Here is a 21,365-nt window from a genome sequence, read left to right on the forward strand (position 1 = left end):
AACACACACACAGAGGAGAGGGATCAACAGGAGAAAGGAATATTCATCTGACTTAATGACAATATACTATACATTTCTTTTATGTGGTAGACTTGTTGAAAGACATGGCAGCTTTGCTGCTGCAGTATCTCTGAGTATATGAGAAAATAGATACATTCTAACCATTAACATTGCTGGTCCTCTGTGTGGGGTTGAAGCAGCGATGTTCAGCTCTGCATGTTATTGTGTTCAGGGTTTTCCATTGGCTTGAGGGAAGAGTCAGGTTACTGCTGATGCTCTGAGTTGTGCTGCTGGCCTGGTTCACTGGGGTCCTGCTGGTTGGGTCTTTTCCATCCAGAAGCCAGGACACTTTGGCGTCATACGCAGAGTGGACCACACATGTAGCTGTTACCTCAGTCTGTGTCATCACTGTCCTGAACCTGGGGGTCTCCAGGTGGAGCGATGGAGTAGACGAGGGAAAAGCTGAGAGCAAAACAGATGAGTGTGGAGATAAAATCAAATCATAGTTTTTTATACTCCAAGGTAATTAGGTTATGATTTATGACTTTTGAAGCAACACTTTAAACAGGTAAGGGGCTTCTGTAAGTTTACAAACTACCTGTGCATAAACTGGTGCTCTTCCTGACAGTTTTCTGAAGATCTTTGTCTATGACCTCACAGATGAAGTCCTTCCCCTCATTCCACTCCTGCTGTGTTACTGTGATATGACTGGTTACTGCCACATGTCCGTCTTCCCTCATCCTTCTCTCATTGTCTGCTGCAGACCTCTGTTTAGACCCAGACAGCCACTTGATCTGAGGGTTGAAGCCCCGCCCAGAACACATGAGTTTCTGGGTCCCTGAGCCTGACATCTCCTCATTAGGGACTAGAAGGAGTTCCATGGACAGTTCACCTGGAAACAACACAAACACTTTTAAATTTCAGACCTATGGAGTGCTAAATTAAGACTATACAACAAACAATGGAAACTTAATTTCATGTTGGTAGGCCTAATTACATAAAAGATTGAAATGTTATCATAAGGTAACGACGAGAGAAGTTGACCCACCAAAAAGTGTTCCTGTGGAGTTAGACACCCAGCTGTTGGAGTAGCCTTGGTTCACTTTACAGGTGAAAGTGTTTTCTTTCTTCCAGTGTGATGTGGGTATAGAGAACCGTCTGGTGAGTGAATGGGGGTCTTTGGAGGCAGGCAGATCTACATACTGTTTCTCAGGGAAATCAACCCCATTGGCCTGAAAGGTGACGTAGAGGTCACTGGAGGAGAGTTGTGTGATGGCACACTCCAGCACAGCACTGTCTCCATCCAGTAAGTCTGGGAGAGACCTCCTGATCAGAACTGTGGGAGTGCTGGTCACTGCAGGTCCTGGAGAACACACACACAGAGGAGAGAGATCAACAGGAGAAAGGAATATTCATCTGACTTAATGACAATATACTATACATTTCTTTTATGTGGTAGACTTGTTGAAAGACATGGCAGCTTTGCTGCTGCAGTATCTCTGAGTATATGAGAAAATAGATACATTCTAACCATTAACATTGCTGGTCCTCTGTGTGGGGTTGAAGCAGCGATGTTCAGCTCTGCATGTTATTGTGTTCAGGGTTTTCCATTGGCTTGAGGGAAGAGTCAGGTTACTGCTGATGCTCTGAGTTGTGCTGCTGGCCTGGTTCACTGGGGTCCTGCTGGTTGGGTCTTTTCCATCCAGAAGCCAGGACACTTTGGCGTCATACGCAGAGTGGACCACACATGTAGCTGTTACCTCAGTCTGTGTCATCACTGTCCTGAACCTGGGGGTCTCCAGGTGGAGCGATGGAGTAGACGAGGGAAAAGCTGAGAGCAAAACAGATGAGTGTGGAGATAAAATCAAATCATAGTTTTTATACTCCAAGGTAATTAGGTTATGATTTATGACTTTTGAAGCAACACTTTAAACAGGTAAGGGGCTTCTGTAAGTTTACAAACTACCTGTGCATAAACTGGTGCTCTTCCTGACAGTTTTCTGAAGATCTTTGTCTATGACCTCACAGATGAAGTCCTTCCCCTCATTCCACTCCTGCTGTGTTACTGTGATATGACTGGTTACTGCCACATGTCCGTCTTCCCTCATCCTTCTCTCATTGTCTGCTGCAGACCTCTGTTTAGACCCAGACAGCCACTTGATCTGAGGGTTGAAGCCCCGCCCAGAACACATGAGTTTCTGGGTCCCTGAGCCTGACATCTCCTCATTAGGGACTAGAAGGAGTTCCATGGACAGTTCACCTGGAAACAACACAAACACTTTTAAATTTCAGACCTATGGAGTGCTAAATTAAGACTATACAACAAACAATGGAAACTTAATTTCATGTTGGTAGGCCTAATTACATAAAAGATTGAAATGTTATCATAAGGTAACGACGAGAGAAGTTGACCCACCAAAAAGTGTTCCTGTGGAGTTAGACACCCAGCTGTTGGAGTAGCCTTGGTTCACTTTACAGGTGAAAGTGTTTTCTTTCTTCCAGTGTGATGTGGGTATAGAGAACCGTCTGGTGAGTGAATGGGGGTCTTTGGAGGCAGGCAGATCTACATACTGTTTCTCAGGGAAATCAACCCCATTGGCCTGAAAGGTGACGTAGAGGTCACTGGAGGAGAGTTGTGTGATGGCACACTCCAGCACAGCACTGTCTCCATCCAGTAAGTCTGGGAGAGACCTCCTGATCAGAACTGTGGGAGTGCTGGTCACTGCAGGTCCTGGAGAACACACACACAGAGGAGAGAGATCAACAGGAGAAAGGAATATTCATCTGACTTAATGACAATATACTATACATTTCTTTTATGTGGTAGACTTGTTGAAAGACATGGCAGCTTTGCTGCTGCAGTATCTCTGAGTATATGAGAAAATAGATACATTCTAACCATTAACATTGCTGGTCCTCTGTGTGGGGTTGAAGCAGCGATGTTCAGCTCTGCATGTTATTGTGTTCAGGGTTTTCCATTGGCTTGAGGGAAGAGTCAGGTTACTGCTGATGCTCTGAGTTGTGCTGCTGGCCTGGTTCACTGGGGTCCTGCTGGTTGGGTCTTTTCCATCCAGAAGCCAGGACACTTTGGCGTCATACGCAGAGTGGACCACACATGTAGCTGTTACCTCAGTCTGTGTCATCACTGTCCTGAACCTGGGGGTCTCCAGGTGGAGCGATGGAGTAGACGAGGGAAAAGCTGAGAGCAAAACAGATGAGTGTCGAGATAAAATCAAATCATAGTTTTTTATACTCCAAGGTAATTAGGTTATGATTTATGACTTTTGAAGCAACACTTTAAACAGGTAAGGGGCTTCTGTAAGTTTACAAACTACCTGTGCATAAACTGGTGCTCTTCCTGACAGTTTTCTGAAGATCTTTGTCTATGACCTCACAGATGAAGTCCTTCCCCTCATTCCACTCCTGCTGTGTTACTGTGATATGACTGGTTACTGCCACATGTCCGTCTTCCCTCATCCTTCTCTCATTGTCTGCTGCAGACCTCTGTTTAGACCCAGACAGCCACTTGATCTGAGGGTTGAAGCCCCGCCCAGAACACATGAGTTTCTGGGTCCCTGAGCCTGACATCTCCTCATTAGGGACTAGAAGGAGTTCCATGGACAGTTCACCTGGAAACAACACAAACACTTTTCAATTTTAGACCTATGGAGTGCTAAATTAAGACTATACAACAAACAATGGAAACTTAATTTCATGTTGGTAGGCCTAATTACATAAAAGATTGAAATGGTATCATAAGGTAACGACGAGAGAAGTTGACCCACCAAAAAGTGTTCCTGTGGAGTTAGACACCCAGCTGTTGGAGTAGCCTTGGTTCACTTTACAGGTGAAAGTGTTTTCTTTCTTCCAGTGTGATGTGGGTATAGAGAACCGTCTGGTGAGTGAATGGGGGTCTTTGGAGGCAGGCAGATCTACATACTGTTTCTCAGGGAAATCAACCCCATTGGCCTGAAAGGTGACGTAGAGGTCACTGGAGGAGAGTTGTGTGATGGCACACTCCAGCACAGCACTGTCTCCATCCAGTAAGTCTGGGAGAGACCTCCTGATCAGAACTGTGGGAGTGCTGGTCACTGCAGGTCCTGGAGAACACACACACAGAGGAGAGAGATCAACAGGAGAAAGGAATATTCATCTGACTTAATGACAATATACTATACATTTCTTTTATGTGGTAGACTTGTTGAAAGACATGGCAGCTTTGCTGCTGCAGTATCTCTGAGTATATGAGAAAATAGATACATTCTAACCATTAACATTGCTGGTCCTCTGTGTGGGGTTGAAGCAGCGATGTTCAGCTCTGCATGTTATTGTGTTCAGGGTTTTCCATTGGCTTGAGGGAAGAGTCAGGTTACTGCTGATGCTCTGAGTTGTGCTGCTGGCCTGGTTCACTGGGGTCCTGCTGGTTGGGTCTTTTCCATCCAGAAGCCAGGACACTTTGGCGTCATACGCAGAGTGGACCACACATGTAGCTGTTACCTCAGTCTGTGTCATCACTGTCCTGAACCTGGGGGTCTCCAGGTGGAGCGATGGAGTAGACGAGGGAAAAGCTGAGAGCAAAACAGATGAGTGTCGAGATAAAATCAAATCATAGTTTTTTATACTCCAAGGTAATTAGGTTATGATTTATGACTTTTGAAGCAACACTTTAAACAGGTAAGGGGCTTCTGTACGTTTACAAACTACCTGTGCATAAACTGGTGCTCTTCCTGACAGTTTTCTGAAGATCTTTGTCTATGACCTCACAGATGAAGTCCTTCCCCTCATTCCACTCCTGCTGTGTTACTGTGATATGACTGGTTACTGCCACATGTCCGTCTTCCCTCATCCTTCTCTCATTGTCTGCTGCAGACCTCTGTTTAGACCCAGACAGCCACTTGATCTGAGGGTTGAAGCCCCGCCCAGAACACATGAGTTTCTGGGTCCCTGAGCCTGACATCTCCTCATTAGGGACTAGAAGGAGTTCCATGGACAGTTCACCTGGAAACAACACAAACACTTTTAAATTTCAGACCTATGGAGTGCTAAATTAAGACTATACAACAAACAATGGAAACTTAATTTCATGTTGGTAGGCCTAATTACATAAAAGATTGAAATGTTATCATAAGGTAACGACGAGAGAAGTTGACCCACCAAAAAGTGTTCCTGTGGAGTTAGACACCCAGCTGTTGGAGTAGCCTTGGTTCACTTTACAGGTGAAAGTGTTTTCTTTCTTCCAGTGTGATGTGGGTATAGAGAACCGTCTGGTGAGTGAATGGTGGTCTTTGGAGGCAGGCAGATCTACATACTGTTTCTCAGGGAAATCAACCCCATTGGCCTGAAAGGTGACGTAGAGGTCACTGGAGGAGAGTTGTGTGATGGCACACTCCAGCACAGCACTGTCTCCATCCAGTAAGTCTGGGAGAGACCTCCTGATCAGAACTGTGGGAGTGCTGGTCACTGCAGTTCCTGGAGAACACACACACAGAGGAGAGGGATCAACAGGAGAAAGGAATATTCATCTGACTTAATGACAATATACTATACATTTCTTTTATGTGGTAGACTTGTTGAAAGACATGGCAGCTTTGCTGCTGCAGTATCTCTGAGTATATGAGAAAATAGATACATTCTAACCATTAACATTGCTGGTCCTCTGTGTGGGGTTGAAGCAGCGATGTTCAGCTCTGCATGTTATTGTGTTCAGGGTTTTCCATTGGCTTGAGGGAAGAGTCAGGTTACTGCTGATGCTCTGAGTTGTGCTGCTGGCCTGGTTCACTGGGGTCCTGCTGGTTGGGTCTTTTCCATCCAGATGCCAGGACACTTTGGCGTCATACGCAGAGTGGACCACACATGTAGCTGTTACCTCAGTCTGTGTCATCACTGTCCTGAACCTGGGGGTCTCCAGGTGGAGGGATGGAGTCGACGAGGGAAAAGCTGAGAGCAAAACAGATGGAGAAGTCAGATTTAGATTGTTACTATGTCTTTCAATTGTACAGTTTTCTATACCCATCCTCTGACCTAATACACAGTTCTGTCACTGAAACCCACCTGAGCAAATGCTAATTGTCCTGGAGACTGTTGTTCCTGGATGTGGTCCTTGTGCTGCATTGTGGATGGCCTTGCATGTGACCTCTGACCCTTGAGTCCATTGGCTCTGGTCCAGCTCCAGCTGGCTGTTCAGGCTGAAAGTTTTCTCCTCACCTTCTACACTCTGCAGCTTCCGCTGGACTGGATAGGTGGTCACAGTCTTGTCATCCAGCAGCCACTCCACACTGAGCTTGTCAGGGTAGAATTCACTCAGAATGCAGAGGAGTCCCACCTTCGATCCTCCCTCCAGTTCCTCCCAGAGAGGATACAGGGTGATATTTGGAGGAATGACCCGCTGCACTAATACAAAGTGGAAGGAGGAGGAAAATTCAGGGCCACTTTTGACTTTACAATTTTTCCCGATTTGGTGATTAACAAGATGTAAACCAAAGTCAGATTGTAAACTTTTAATCAAATTCTTCATACCTTTTTTTATGCAGTTTAATGTAACCCAGTCTATGAAAACCAGGCCTGAGCTGAGTGTAATGACTTTTAACATAGCCTAGATGGCGCTATGGACCTATTAGGGAGCTGGCTGGCTGGACCTTGAGAACTGGTAATGGTAGTGGTCAGATTTGGAGTTGGAGGGTTGTGAAACGCAGGTGTTAGAGCAGGACATGCCTCAGCGAACAGGGAATGCAGCAGGCAGAAGCGTGGGGTAACACCCTGGTCCCAAAAAAGCATCCCAAAAAACAGAAGTGAAACATGTTGCTGAGCAACCGTGTGTATCAGAAGCCAGGTGTGAGGTCTAGTTCTGCTTAAGGAAATCAGTTGTCTTTTGCATGTTTCCGAGCTATTTACATTAAGAGTTATTTTCTTTACTTCTGTTATGTAACTTCTTTCCACTTGGTGTTATATTTTCATTGTCTTGACAACCCATCAAGCTATTTCTGAATAGTTTGCATGCCAAGTGTAGCAAGGCCCACTGATTCCAGATGTGTTCATGCAGAACCCAGTATGCAAACAGCATCCAGCAAAAATAAGTTGTAGATTACTTACTGTAGATTCACCCACACATCACAACAGCCACACAGTTCTAAAATAACTTTTAAAACACTTCTACTAATGTAACCGCAAATAAGAAATGTGTTTCTTCAATGTTTATAATACATTATAATGCATCATTCTAGCTGCATTTTCTTTCTAATGAATGGAGAAATGCTAAGGGAAGAACAATACACTGCTGTTCACTTCAGTTACACTTTTATTATCTTAATAGTTTAAAAAGGCACAATGAAATATTTACAAATCTAACCTCTACAGTTGAACTATTCAAACAAAATCAACAATAAAGACAAGCAGGAGAACAGTTACATATATTGTATCCATTCATATATTGCAAGTATGAAAAGTTATATCTTCTTCAAGTACTTCAAACTCAGTTTCTTCATTTCACCTGAAATAAGAAGCAAACATTTGTTCACTTAAATTACTTACAATAATTGTGACATCTATTTAGATGCAATTATTATTTGTATTAGCTGACACTTCAAAGAAATGACTTGTGTAATTAACTATACTTATATATAATATAACTATTAGGCCTATATAATAATATAGTTATAATGTAAGTTATAGATAATATATTTAGCTTATTCCCTCTCACTAGTATGCCTCTTGCAGAGAATTGCAACACACAAAATAGGCCTATGTGTACATTCTTATCTTGCTAGAATCTGTTCATGTTGCTACTGAAAGTTCTACCACGTATACATGTTTGTTTGTTTGAATGTGGATCCATCCAGACTATGGAACTTTCAAAACCAAAATGTCTTCCTTTCACATTACTCTTCCCACACTACGGTCATGGCTATAAGGGATACAGCTTTTGTCAAGTTAACTTTATTTTTGCATTTTAGCTAACCCTAACCTCTTTCCTAACCTTAACCTAATTATCCTAACCTGCTACGTTAATTCTCCTAACCTGTTGCGGCAGGTAGACTAGTGATTAGAGCATTGGGTCAGTAACCGAAAGGTTGCTGGTTCGAGTCCCTGAGCTGACAAGGTACAAATCTGTTGTTCTGCCCCTGAGCAAGGCAGTTAACCCACATCTCCCTCAGCTCTGAAGATGTGTTGGTTATGGCAGCCCCCTGCACCTCTCTGATTCAGAGGGGTTGGGTTAAATGTGCAAAACAACTGACTAGGTTACCCTAACCTGCTACAAAAAGTCAAATCTGACAAAAGCTTATCCCATTTAGTAAAAACCCCAGATTCCCAACAAGGTATTACCTTGATGGCAGTTGCTCCAACGCCATACAGCAGAGTTATGAGGAAGAGTATGATGAAGGTGAAGGCTGTTTTCCCCATGCTGTCCCTGTCGGTTTCTATGGTGTTGCTGCATGGACAGTCAGTCAACACGAGACACTCTGCATATGGATATAAGAACAGTGTCAGTAGGCAGTCAAAACGGTTACTCATCACTCTGGTGCCCAGTCTGAAACCCAATCACAAACCCCAACTTCTGGACACTTCTTGATGGCTCCTAAGAAATCTGAAAGTATTTGTTATAGATCTTAGTGCTGCCATAGCTCCAGCCATATTGTTAACAAGAGGGAGTTTTCACCGTATTGCATGTATCCTACCCTTACTGTTCATTGCAGATCTAAAGGGGCTATCAATACGTGTCAAATGGTTGGAATGGGTATACTTTGAACTGTTTTATGGGAAACCATGCATAGTACAGCTGTCTCCGGTATTAGTCATAGATAATACTCTCTCCGGTATCAATCATATATAATACTGTCTCCGGTATTAGTCATAGATAATACTGTCTCCGGTATTAGTCATAGATAATACTCTCTCCGGTATCAATCATATATAATACTGTCTCCGGTATTAGTCATAGATAATACTGTCTCCAGTATTAGTCATAGATAATACTCTCTCCGGTATCAATCATATATAATACTGTCTCCGGTATTAGTCATAGATAATACTGTCTCCGGTATCAGTCATAGATAATACTGTCTCCGGTATCAGTCATAGATAATACTGTCTCCGGTATCAGTCATGCATTTACATTTACATTTTAGCCATTTAGCAGACGCTTTTATCCAGAGCGACTTACAGTAGTGAATGCATACAGTTCATACACTTTTTTTCTCCGTACTCCGTCATAGATAATACTGTCTCCGGTATCAGTCATAGATAATACTGTGATATTTGGTAGGACATGAGAAAAAAATGTAAAGCATGCTTTGTCTATTGGACTTGAGCATTTTTTTTCTGCCTCACCCCCTATGACCTTTCATCAATTACTGAGTTATTACTTAACGAATGCAACACATTGAAAATCTAAAACATGAGGATATCAAACCAGCAGTGAAGGTGACCCTGACTTGCTTTGGTCAAACGGCACACTTGCCGATCAATGGGGACTTCCAACTTCTACTTGGCTTGGCTTGCTTCTTGTGAACGAACCCTAGTCATATCTCATCCATTTCCAAACCCATGGTGGTAGACTTTGAATCAATAGAACAGACATATAGCATTTCTATAGGTGAAACCCAGTGGAGAGAACAGAAGCACACAAAGCCAAACAACAAGAAGACAGGAACACCTGATTAAGTTCAATGCACTACATCTGATTACACCAAAGACATGAGGAGAATATCTGAAAGAGCAGATAACTGGGTGGCTAATGCTAGAGCTACACTTCTGTAGTTCATTCCTGTCATCAGGGGAACATTTTAACAATGTGAGTGTACAACACTTCTCTATTGTGTACAAGACTATAGCTCAGTGTGCAAAATAATCTTTATACTAATACATCATTCAGTGTCCACCATTATTGTATTACAGATATATTGCATGATAATTGTGACCTGATTGCAAATGTAAAGCATCAATACTTTGTTTGACTTGTATTGTCACTTTATCATTAGTTCTAGTAGTGTGAGAGTTGACATTTTCCCCAAACAGAGATACTGAAGCTTTGCACAAAAGTGGGGAGACGGGACAGACATGAGTAGGAACTGCATGACATACAGTACATAAACAGGATTAATGATTTAAAGTTTTTATTTGGATTTTGATTCTGCACTTAAAAGACACACAACATGTTATGTCACAAACACAAACAGCAGAGGTAACACACAGCAACACACATCAACAAAACACAACACAACCTCTACTGGGCCTTGCAGCTCTGAGGCACATTCAAGCTGAGGTTAACTAGGTAGGGTTGGTTTGAGGTTCTGTCAATGGTTCTCATAAGAATTTTTGTGGACTTGATCATGCTTTCGTGGTAAACTACACAGCTATACACCACTTCTTTGTTCTTCCACAAGTCATTGCTAAATGTGAGCTGACTGTAGACAGAGTAGGTCCTTCCTGTTTGAATCTGGCTAGTGGTGTTGAATTGGTACAATGCTGAACTGCTCGTTCTCTCCACCGGCTCATCATCAATAAGCCAAGCCACTAAAACTTCCTTGGGGTAGAAGTCTTTGACGTAGCAAGTCAGGGTCACCGTATTATCACTAGTTTTTTCTGCTGGGGCCAGCAGAAAGACAGATGGACGCTGTGGATCTCCTCCTGGAAGCACGAGAGAACAGTCAGGGCTTCTCTCCATGCAAGTACTTGGCAAACAATTTACATTTTGCTAAATGCTGCCTATATTAATCCAACCAAACAATGTCTTCCCTCACAGGAGTTTCGTCTTGAGAGACCAAAGGGACCCATCATATACAAGCATTTTGTCATTTTGCAGTCAGTCATCATCTGATTTAATCAGATCAAATTGCTATCAGCTCCATTGGGTTCCTTGCAACTCTGACAATTAAAGTCATTTTTCACTAGTCTACACAATCTCCTATCATAATTTTTAATTCCCAGAAGATGGCCAATTGGATATCTGTTTGATAGGTTTTGAAACATCGTAAATATGAAATCCCAATGAAGTAAAAAGAAAAGTGAGAGGGAAACCAAAGCAGTTTGTCTTACCGGTCTCCCTCTTGTAGGGTTTCTTTACCAAGGACCCCAGGTTTTCCAAGTGATCTACAGCGCAGTAAAATACTGTCCCATTGCTCCAGTCCTCATAAGTGATGTCAAGTATGGCAATTCTGTCAGTGACACCCTTCCGGCTGGTTAAGGTCTTTCCATTGTCATTTTCCCATTTGACACTCATGAAGCCAGGAACTAGTTCCTCGACATCGCACACAAGCTCAGCTTTTTTGTTCATAAGCATATCCTCAAGAGACGGCGGGGTGATCTTAATGACTACTGAATGTGCATGGACTGGACCTGCTGAGAAAGGATGTAAGGAATGTTCACCAAGCTGTTTGTGACAACAGCAACTAAAATGTAAACAGTTTGTATGTTTTGGATCAATGTAGGCTATTCTGTTTTCCCTCCAGCTGGCTGGTCACAATCAATAATTTTTCATGCATGAGCTATTTTGATGGAATTTAAGATAAACCTTTAAGTGCTCATTAGAAAAATGTGCTAACTTTTCAATCTGGCCTGGAGCTCTGTCACAAAATCCCTGCTTCTTGAAGCTCTTTTAATAAGATACCAAGAGAAGATAATCTGACGTATTTTACTCACCATCTGATGAAGTGTAGCCCACAGTTCTCCTCACATTTCCAGCTTTGTTCTCAAACACGCAAGTGAATGCTACTTCTTCACTCTTCCACTCACTCTCATTGACCCTGAGATAGCTGGTTGTGCTGTACAGAGTTTTGTCACTCTTCTTCTCACTCTCACAAGAACTCTTGAAATCAGATACAACTTCTTTTTCTATTCCTTGTTCCATCCTCATCCATTTGATTGTGTGTGTACGGGGTGAAAAGTCATTGGCAAAGCAGGCGAAGGAAGCCGTCATATTTTCTGCCATCTCCTCTTTAGAGGGGGTCATTACGTAAAGAGACGGGTGCTGCAGATATTCCGCTAAAAAACAAACATACACACATATATATATATATGCAGAAGCAGAGAGAAAACAACATACATTTGCAGAAGCTGGCATAGGCTACAAATGCGCAGTAAAGATGAATAGAACAGCTAAACAGCTTATGGGAAATTTCACAGTAACAGAGTGATAGTGAGACTCCGATTTTTCACTTCTAAAATGTTTTTCAAACAAAAATCTGAGATTGCAAAGTTAATCAAACCATGCAACTCTATCCACAAGGAGTCATTTTTACAATTTCCACAGAAGATTTTACAAAAACACATTTACTTGGAGAACAGTGTAACAGAATGACGGTTTGTGCTGTTTGTGCTGTCATTCTGTTACCAAACTTTGAATCGGTAGTATTCAAGTAAATATCCTTTCATTTTTAAAAAGTGTATCAAAGTATATAAAGTCTTAGACTGTGGACATAGAATAATTATGCTGGCAGACGAAAGCAAAAAGCTCAACACTGTTTGTAGCATGCCTTCTTGGGGAGATGGCTTAAATAGTCAGCAACTAAAGGGGCAAGCTACAGCCACTCCAACCAACCCTCATCCTAGTGCCATAGCACATTCACCACAACTAGACTGACACCTATTAATGTTTATACAATTGGCCTAAATGGTTAATTCTACAGTGGGTGACAGTGACACAAATGTTGATTGTTACAGTGAACAGCAATTAGCAATGACTACGTTTTAATGCATTTATAGTTTAATTTGCCCCAAGGTGTCAGGGAATTTAGGTGTTATACTTACTGCATGAGCGTTGATAGCAATTGTAATATGTAGGCATCAAAATTATTGTAGCTTAGGCTGTATAGTCCATAATTGCAGCAGTGGAATTTTCCAGCAAAAATATGTGCAAATTGTATGTCTTATTCAGATTTAATAAGCTTATTATCTTCAATATTTAGATTTCTAAAAATGTATCTTTCAACAAAACTAAACATAAAATAACCCGCAAATTACGATTATCACAGAGGCTATGTTTTTTACAAAATTAGTAGATTAATAGGCTACATTGATATAAATACATTAAACTCAACAATATATTATTATTATTATTAGTGACATATGTTATTAAATGGATAAACAAATACATCTTACCTTGTTTCTTCACTGGTACAGTCTTTGAACCAGCTGAATGTTCCACGGCGCATTCAAAGATTTTACTGTCCCAGTCTGCTCTCTTTACACGGAGTTGACTGACTCCCATGTAGCTTCCACTGGTTTGGACGGCAGGGTACTGAACGAAATCAGTCAGGGAATTCCCGCCTTGTTCATTCCATTTGAAGGTGAGGGAGGCAGGCGTGAAGCCAGTGGCAATGCAACCCAGAGTCATCATATCTCCGGTCCCGGAGCCACATTGCGCAAGAGGAAACAAAGTCGGAGCAGTTGATGAGGCTGTAAGATAAATAATGTGTTACAAATACCCCATAAAGCCCAACAGTTTTATAGAATACACCATGAAAAAATAAATACATAAATCAACCAACACTGACCAAATAAAATAGTTAACAGTTCTAAGGACCTATTCTATTTTACATCGTCAGGTAATTTAACATTCATTTAGTAGGCTAGGTTTAATATATGATGATTTATTACCAGACTTAGGGTAGGATATTGTTCACTCCAAATACATGCACATAGGTTACACCGAGTTGAATGTGTTATCAAAAACGTAAAATACAATATCCACTGATAAAAGACAGGTAGTTAGGACTGTAGGCTATATACTTCTTTGATTGATTAAACATAAATATTTTCATTGATTATATATTTGTCCTTATATTTAAGCGATCATTTTCCACTATGAACTATGCCTTGCATCAACCAAAATGAGATTCTTACCTAATGAAACGGTTACTATTGTACCCTGACCCCAGTAGTCAAAAGCAGCGTAGCACTGTGTTCAATTACCTTAACAAGTGGTATAAAAAACATTCTCCCCAGGTTCTATACCCTCTTATTCCCATTCTTAACCAAAGAGCGCAAAAGGAACGCAAGTATTTTGTACCCTTTCTGATATTTACGTTTACTGTAATGTTAGGTTATGATGTGTAACTTTAAGTTTGTTTGGCACACTTTACTTCAAATAGGCTTCATTATAGACATGTATCTTAATTCCATTGCAGATTAAAAGTTACAAACCTTTAATTTAATAACCTAAAACAGAAAAATATAAACGGTTTCAAAATGTATTTGTAAGATTACGACATTTTCATTTCAAAGTCTCACCTGATGAAACTGTAACCATTGTCCCTTTCCCCCAGTAGTCAAAACCGTAGTCACAGTGCAAATAACCAATACAGGCTATGCACAAAAACCTGTGCCAATGTATTTCGATATTTAATATTGTCCATATCATACTTTTTAAAGGTTTGTTTTAAAATCACATCAATGAATTTCCGTTGTTTTTGTCCAGATTATGAATATGCCTTTGTTATAGAGTAGGCCTACTGTTACTGTTTTTGATCCTCAATTCAATTTAGCAAATTGACAAAATGAAGCCTAGAATTGAGTTGTAAAAAAACGACATGTATTTGACTTTTCGAATGATCACTGACACATTTGATGAAATGATAATACTTTTTCTTACCTGATGAAACGGTAACCATTGTGCCTTTCCCCCAGTGGTCAAAAGCATTGTCACAGTGCAATCTTTCAATACGTGCAACGCACAAAAACTACCGCAAGTGAAGACCAAAAATACATATTTCCAGCCTTTAGGAGAGAGGGACTTTTAACTCAAAGTCCAACCTCAATAATAATGCAAAAATAAACAGAATATGTTTTTGTTTTACCTGTGGACACGGTCACCATGGTCCCTTTCCCCCAGTAGTCAAAGTAGTTGTCACAGTGAATGGTCTGACCAATACTTCATACAAAATCAGTCAAAATAACCTTAATAGTCACTAGTTATGTGTCAATAATGAAATAACTTTTTTAGGTCTGAATGTTAAGGCTACTTACCAGAAGTTATCGTGACTTGGGTCCCTTTCCCCCAGTAGTCGAAATAGTAATCACAGTGATAATTGTTTATCTGCCCCTAAACTAAAAACCCAATTCATTTCAAACGTATTGCTTCATTAACTTTATTTTGTGGCATCTTGATGGTTGGCTCCTTCCCTGGGGAGATGCACTTCCCATCAAAACGGAAGTGTTGCATGAAGTTAACTTTGGCTGAAAGTGTGAGCACATTTTTCTTCCTGTCCTTTTTGAGAGTGAGCCCCTGCTTTCTCTATCCGTTGTGAATGTTGATATATGGGAAGCATCTTGAGCATCATCCTGATAGTTATTATTCCTGATAGGGCTATTTCATTCCAGATACTGTGGGTGTGATACCTTGGTGACACACAGGATTGACAATCATAGGTCAAAATCTCTGCTCCTTGTTTCCATACAGTTGTTGGTAGTTGGTCGTGAGTGGTGGCCATCAGTCCCGAATTTGATATGTATAATCTAGGTCAACGCTTAACACAGACATTTGGCCAAAAACATTCATGGCTGACCATCACTTAATTGGTCTTCTCTATAGAAACAATTAGAAGACCACAATCATTCCAGTGCCCAAGAAAACCAAGCTGACATGCCTAAATGACTCACCCCGTTGCACTCACCCCTGTCATCATAAAGTCCTTTGAAAGGCTGGCACACATCAAGGCCAGCATGCCAGACACACTAGACCCACTCCAATTTGCTTAACACTCCAACAGATCCACTCAAGATGCCATCTCCATTGCAATCCATACAGCTCTATCACACCTGGACAAGGGGAACACCTATTTGAGAATGCTGTTCATTAACTATAGTTCAGCATTCAATACCATTGTTCCCTCCAAGCTCGGGCCCTGGGTCTAGACTCCATCCTTTGCAACTGGATAGAGGCAGACCACAGGCTACAACAACTGAGGATTGGCAACAACTCCTCCACTACACTGACTCTCAAAAATACCTCCACTACACTGACTCTTAACACGGGGCCAGGCACGACACCAACTCCATCACCAAGTTTTCAGATGACACCACGGTTGTAGGCCTAATCAACAACAGTGATGAGACAAGGGAAGAGGTAAGAGACCTAGCAGTGCGGTGCCAGGACAACAACCTATCCTTCAATATCAGCAAAAAGAAAGAGGTGATTGTCAACTTCAGGAAGCAGGGAGAAGGATATGCCCAATCCACATCGATGGGACTGCTGTGGAGAGAGTCAGTGACTTCAAGTTCTTCTGCGTCCAAATCACAGAGAACCTGACATGGACACACAACACCATCACTCTGGTCAAGGCGGAGCAACAGCGCCTCTACTTCCAAAGGCTGATGCAGAAATTTGGCATGTCCCCCCGGATACTCTCCAACTTCTACTGCTGCACCATTGAGAGCGTCTTGACCGGCTGCATCACAACCTGGTATGGAAACTGCTCCACTCTCGACCACAAGGACCTTCAACAGGTGGTGAAGACGTCCCTGTCCATCACTGGTGCCGTGCTCCCACCCGTAAAGTACATTAACTTCAAGCGGTGCCTGAGGAAGGCACGTAACTTCATCAAGGACCCCACATACCCAGCCACAGACTGTTCACGCCTTTACTGTTTGGCAGATGGTATCAGAGCATTGAGTCTCGGTGCTCAGAGACAACTTCTACCCACACGCTATCAGACTGCTGAACACCTGAACCAGGACGACCACCTCTACACCAACAGTTTATTTGCATGGACTTTTCACACCTTTGCAGACATGCACTCGCTCACACATCCACTCACATGCACACACAGTCAGTTTTTTCTGCTACCGTACGGCAAGCGTACCAGAGTGCCAAGTCTGGGACCAAAAGGCTCCTGAACAGCTCTACCACAAAGCTACGAGACTGCTGAACAGTTCATTAAACAGCTACCCGCACTTTCTGCTTTTCACCACCTACCTACATGAAGATAATAATTCAATCAATCAATCACCTAACCAAACCTACATGTACGTATTACCCTTAATCAATCACCCCAACTATCTTGTACCCCAGTACACTGAATCGGTACCAGTTCTCATTGTATATAGCTTGTATATAGCCTGTTATTGTTATTTTATTGTGATATAATATTGTGTTAATATTTTCTTTTGATCTATTTGTTAATTTTCATACTTTTTAACTGCATTGCTGGGAAAGGGCTCGTAAGTAAGCATTTCACGGTAAAGTCTACACTTGTTGTATTCAGCACATGTGACAAATATAATTTTATTTTATTTGATATGCACAAACACACAAACCATGACTACTGCTTTTGGACTTATATAATTATTGCAGAAACTTACCTCATAATTCAACACTTTTCTCTCCATTCTCCCCCTCCCCAGCACATGTAAATATCCTACTGTAAATTGTTTGTGCCTTTCTTGAATTTATATTTCTGCTAAATGTGTTATATTTATATTCCATTGAGCTTTTATTTTTTACATATTTACTCCTATTCTTATTGCTGTCGCATTGTTGATAGGTGAACCTGCAAGTAAGCATTTCATTATACTGTGTACCAATTGTATCCTGTGCATATGACAAATAAACTAGGGTCTATTTTTCTGAATTTCTGCCTGACTGACGTGCCCAAAGTAAACTGTCTGTTACTCAGGCTCAGAAGCCAGGATATGCATATCATTGGTAGCATTGGATAGAAAACACTTTGAAGTTTGTAGAAATGTTAAACTAATGTATGAGACTATAACACAATTGATATGGTAGGAGAAAATCCAAAGAAAAAACAACCAGAATTTTTGTTTTTAGTACCCATGCTCTTATCATTTACATTACATTTGAGTCATTTAGCAGACGCTCTTATCCAGAGCGACTTACAGTAGTGAATGCATACATTTCATACATTTTTTTCCGTACTGGTTCCCCGTGGAAAGCTATGGGTCCTATGCAATTCCAGCTCCCAGATTGCAATTCCTATGGCTTCCACTAGATGTCAACAGTCTTTGATCAAGGTTTCAGGCTTGTTTCTTCCAAAACGAGGAAGAATTTAGAGTTTTGGTACAAAGAGTCACAGTGGAAAATCAGCCCGTGGGCGCGCACTTGCTAATTTTACTTTTCTATTGAACATACTTCTTTCCGTATTAAATATTATAGTTTATTTACATTTTAGGGTACCTGAGGATTAAATAGAAACGTAGTTTGATTTGTTTGAACAAAGTTTAGCGATAGATTTTTTTATTCCTTTGTCTGCATGTTGAACGAGTGGATTACTGAAATCGATGGCTCCAATTTAACAGACTTTTTGGGATATAAAGAAGGATTTTATCTAACAAAACGACCATTCATGTTGTAGCTGGGACCCTTGGGATTGCAAACAGAGGAAGATTTTCAAAAAGTAAGTGACTATTTAATCGCTATTTTTGATTTTATGAATCCTGTGCTGGTTGAAAAATATGTTGATGTGGGGCGCCGTCCTCAAACAATCACATGGTATGCTTTCGCTGTAAAGCCTATTGTAAATCGGACAATGCAGTTAGATTAACAAGAATTTAAGCTTTTAACTGATATAAGATACGTTCATAAATGTTTAATATTACGATTATTTATTTGAATTGCGCGCCCTCCAATTTCACCGGATGTTGTCGACAGGTGTCCGCGGGACACCTAGCCTTGGGAAGTAATTAAATCAGGGTTTGGCAACTCTAGTCCTGGAGAGTGCAGTGTGTCCAGACTTTTGTTCCAGCAAAGCTACATTTGATTATTTTGCCTTTATTTAACTAGGCAAGTCAGTTAAGAACAAATTCTTATTTACAAATATGGCCTATCCCGGCCAAACCCTAACCCAGACGACGCTGGGGCAATTGTGCTCTGCCCTATGGCACTCCAAATTACGTCCGGTTGTGATACAGCCTGGAATCAAACCAGGGTCTGTAAGTGACGCTTCAAGCACTGAGATGCAGTGCCTTAGACTGCTGCGCCACTCGGGAGCCCGAATTGAGGTGTGTTAGTGCAGGGCTGGTACAAAATGCAGTATTTAGCTGACAGCATAGAATGAGCTTGCATATAGTTGTGCAGTGACATTCCCCCCTCTGAGGTAATATAAGTCCAATAGCAGGTAGGCCTACTGTTATCTCTGTATGATATCAGATCAAGCTTTCAGAATTAGCCGTTATTCTCACTGAAGTACTAATTCACCCCTGCGCTTAAAGGCTGCAGAAGCTACTATTTATCCCAGGGAAGCATTGTAGTACTCCAGTCCAGTACTAATACTAGTCCAGTCCCGATTTTTATGCTCGTGACTAGATTCAAGACTCGACCAGTGATGACTCAGACTTGGACTCGAACTTGATCAATAATAATTATGATAATTTATTACATTTGAAAAGCACTTTTCATCATAAAATAATAATCTCAAAGTGCATAAAATAAAATAGAAAAATTTAAAAAAAATACATAGTAATATCTAACCATATAATGAAAGCAACAATTAAAGTCGAGGAGGAAGGGTAGGCTAGCTGATAGACATGAGTCTTAAGGCCTGCTTTAAAAGCTCCAACAGTCTGAACAACCCTGAGATTATCTGGAAGGGAGTTCCATAGGTATGGTGTGAGGGAGGAAAAAGCACGGTCACCCATTGTGAGGAGCCTGGTCCTGGGGGCATAAAGAAGTTTGGCATGGCTTGAACATAAGGTGCGTGGAGGTTCATAGGGGGAAAGTAGGTCTGACAGGTAGGCGGGTCCCCGATGCCATTTAGGGGTTTGTAGATGAGGTAGAGAATTTTATAATCAATTCTTTGAGGAACAGGTAACCAATGGAGATAATGGCGCCGGAGGGGATTGCTCACGTTTTACGGGCTCCTAACCAATTGTGCTATTGTGTGTTTTTTCACATTATTTGTAAATGATTTTGTGCGTAATGTTTCTGCCACCAAAAATAACTTCTGGATATCAAAACAGCGATTACTCACCTTGTACTGGACGAATATTTTTTCTTTAACGAGTCTGACGCAAAGGATTTACTTCAGACACCAGACAAGAACCAAATACCCATCATTCACATGAAGAAGAGACAGAGATATAGGTTGTGGTGCCTTATCAGAATCCGACGGCGAGCCAACGTGAAATCATTGGATAATAAACTGGATGAGTTTCGATCAAGACTATCCTACTAACTGGACATTAAAAACTGTAATATCTTATGATTCACCGTGTCATGGCTGAACAACGACATGGATAACATACAGCTGGAGGGGTTTTCCATGCATCGGCAAGATAGAACAGCTGTCTCTGCTAAGACAATGCGTGGCAGTCTGTGTCTATTTGTCAATAACAGCTGGTGCACGAAATCTACTATTACGGAAGTCTCAAGGTTTTGCTCACCTGAGGTAGAGTATCTCATGATAAGCTGTAGACCACACTATTTACCAAGAGCATTCATCTATATTTTTTTGTAGCTGTCTATTTACCACCACAAACCAATGATCGCACTCAATGAGCTGTGTAAGGCCATAAGCAAACAAAAAAAATGCTCATCCAGAGACGGCACTCCTAGTGGCCGGGGACTTTAATGCAGGCAAACTTCCATCCGTTTTACCTCATTTCTGCCAGCATGTTAACATGCCCAACCAGAGGGAAAAAAAACTGCAGACCACCTTTACTCCACACACAGAGATGCATACAAAGCTCTCCCTTGCCCTCCATTTGGCAAATCTGACCATAACTATATCCTCCTGATTCCTGCTTACAAGCAAAAACTAAGTAGTTTTTAGTGACTCACTCAATACAGAAGTGGTCAGATGACGCAGATGCTAAGCTACAGGACTGTTTTGCTAGCACAGACTGGAATATGTTCCGGGTTTCTGGGGCGGCAGGGTAGCCTACTGGTGAGAGCATTGGACTAGTAACCGAAAGGTTGCAAAATCGAATCCCTGAGCTGACAAGGTAAAATCTGTTGTTCTGCCCCTGAACAAGGCAGTTAACCCACTGTTCCTCAGCTGTCATTGAAAATAAGAATTTGTTCTTAACTGACTTGCCTAGTTAAATAAAGGTAAAAAAAAATATTCTGATGGCATTGAGGAGTACACCACATCAGTCACTGGCTTCATCAATAAGTACTTTGATGACATCGTCCCCACAGTGACTGTATGTACATACCCCAACCAGAAGCCATGGATTACAGGCTACATCTGCACTGGGCTAAAGGGTAGAGCTGCTGCTTTCATGGAGCGGCACTCTAACCCAGATGCTTATAAGAAATCCTGCTGCGGCAATACAGGACTGAGATTGAATCCAACTACACCAGCTCGTTGGACGTGGCAGGGCTTGCAAACTATTACAGACTGCAAAGGGAATCAGAGCCGTGAGTTGCCCAGTGACACGAGCCCACCAGACCAGCTAAATTACATCTATGCGCGCTT

The 21,365-nt window shown here is 41.6% G+C and overlaps 1 protein-coding gene across 6 annotated transcripts in view; it reads right to left on the minus strand.

Annotated features, from left to right (window-relative positions):
* LOC106606764 (uncharacterized) overlaps nucleotides 1-21,365 on the minus strand; it is a 423,559-nt gene that overhangs the window by 11,004 nt on the left and 391,190 nt on the right. Inside the window, exons 3-18 of one of the 6 annotated variants that reach the window (XM_045720035.1) lie at nucleotides 13,837-13,891; nucleotides 13,093-13,389; nucleotides 6,052-6,390; nucleotides 5,638-5,937; nucleotides 5,155-5,469; nucleotides 4,705-4,998; nucleotides 4,269-4,568; nucleotides 3,786-4,100; nucleotides 3,336-3,629; nucleotides 2,900-3,199; nucleotides 2,417-2,731; nucleotides 1,967-2,260; nucleotides 1,532-1,831; nucleotides 1,049-1,363; nucleotides 599-892; nucleotides 163-462 (exon numbers count right to left, since the gene is read on the minus strand). In XM_045720035.1, the coding sequence (XP_045575991.1) occupies nucleotides 163-462; nucleotides 599-892; nucleotides 1,049-1,363; nucleotides 1,532-1,831; nucleotides 1,967-2,260; nucleotides 2,417-2,731; nucleotides 2,900-3,199; nucleotides 3,336-3,629; nucleotides 3,786-4,100; nucleotides 4,269-4,568; nucleotides 4,705-4,998; nucleotides 5,155-5,469; nucleotides 5,638-5,937; nucleotides 6,052-6,390; nucleotides 13,093-13,389; nucleotides 13,837-13,891 (4,627 nt within the window). The other 5 variants (XM_045720038.1, XM_045720037.1, XM_045720036.1 and 2 more) reach the window with 5 other exon arrangements.

Source organism: Salmo salar, chromosome ssa06 (assembly GCF_905237065.1).
Source record: "Salmo salar chromosome ssa06, Ssal_v3.1, whole genome shotgun sequence".
Classification (NCBI taxonomy): Eukaryota; Metazoa; Chordata; class Actinopteri; order Salmoniformes; family Salmonidae; genus Salmo; species Salmo salar.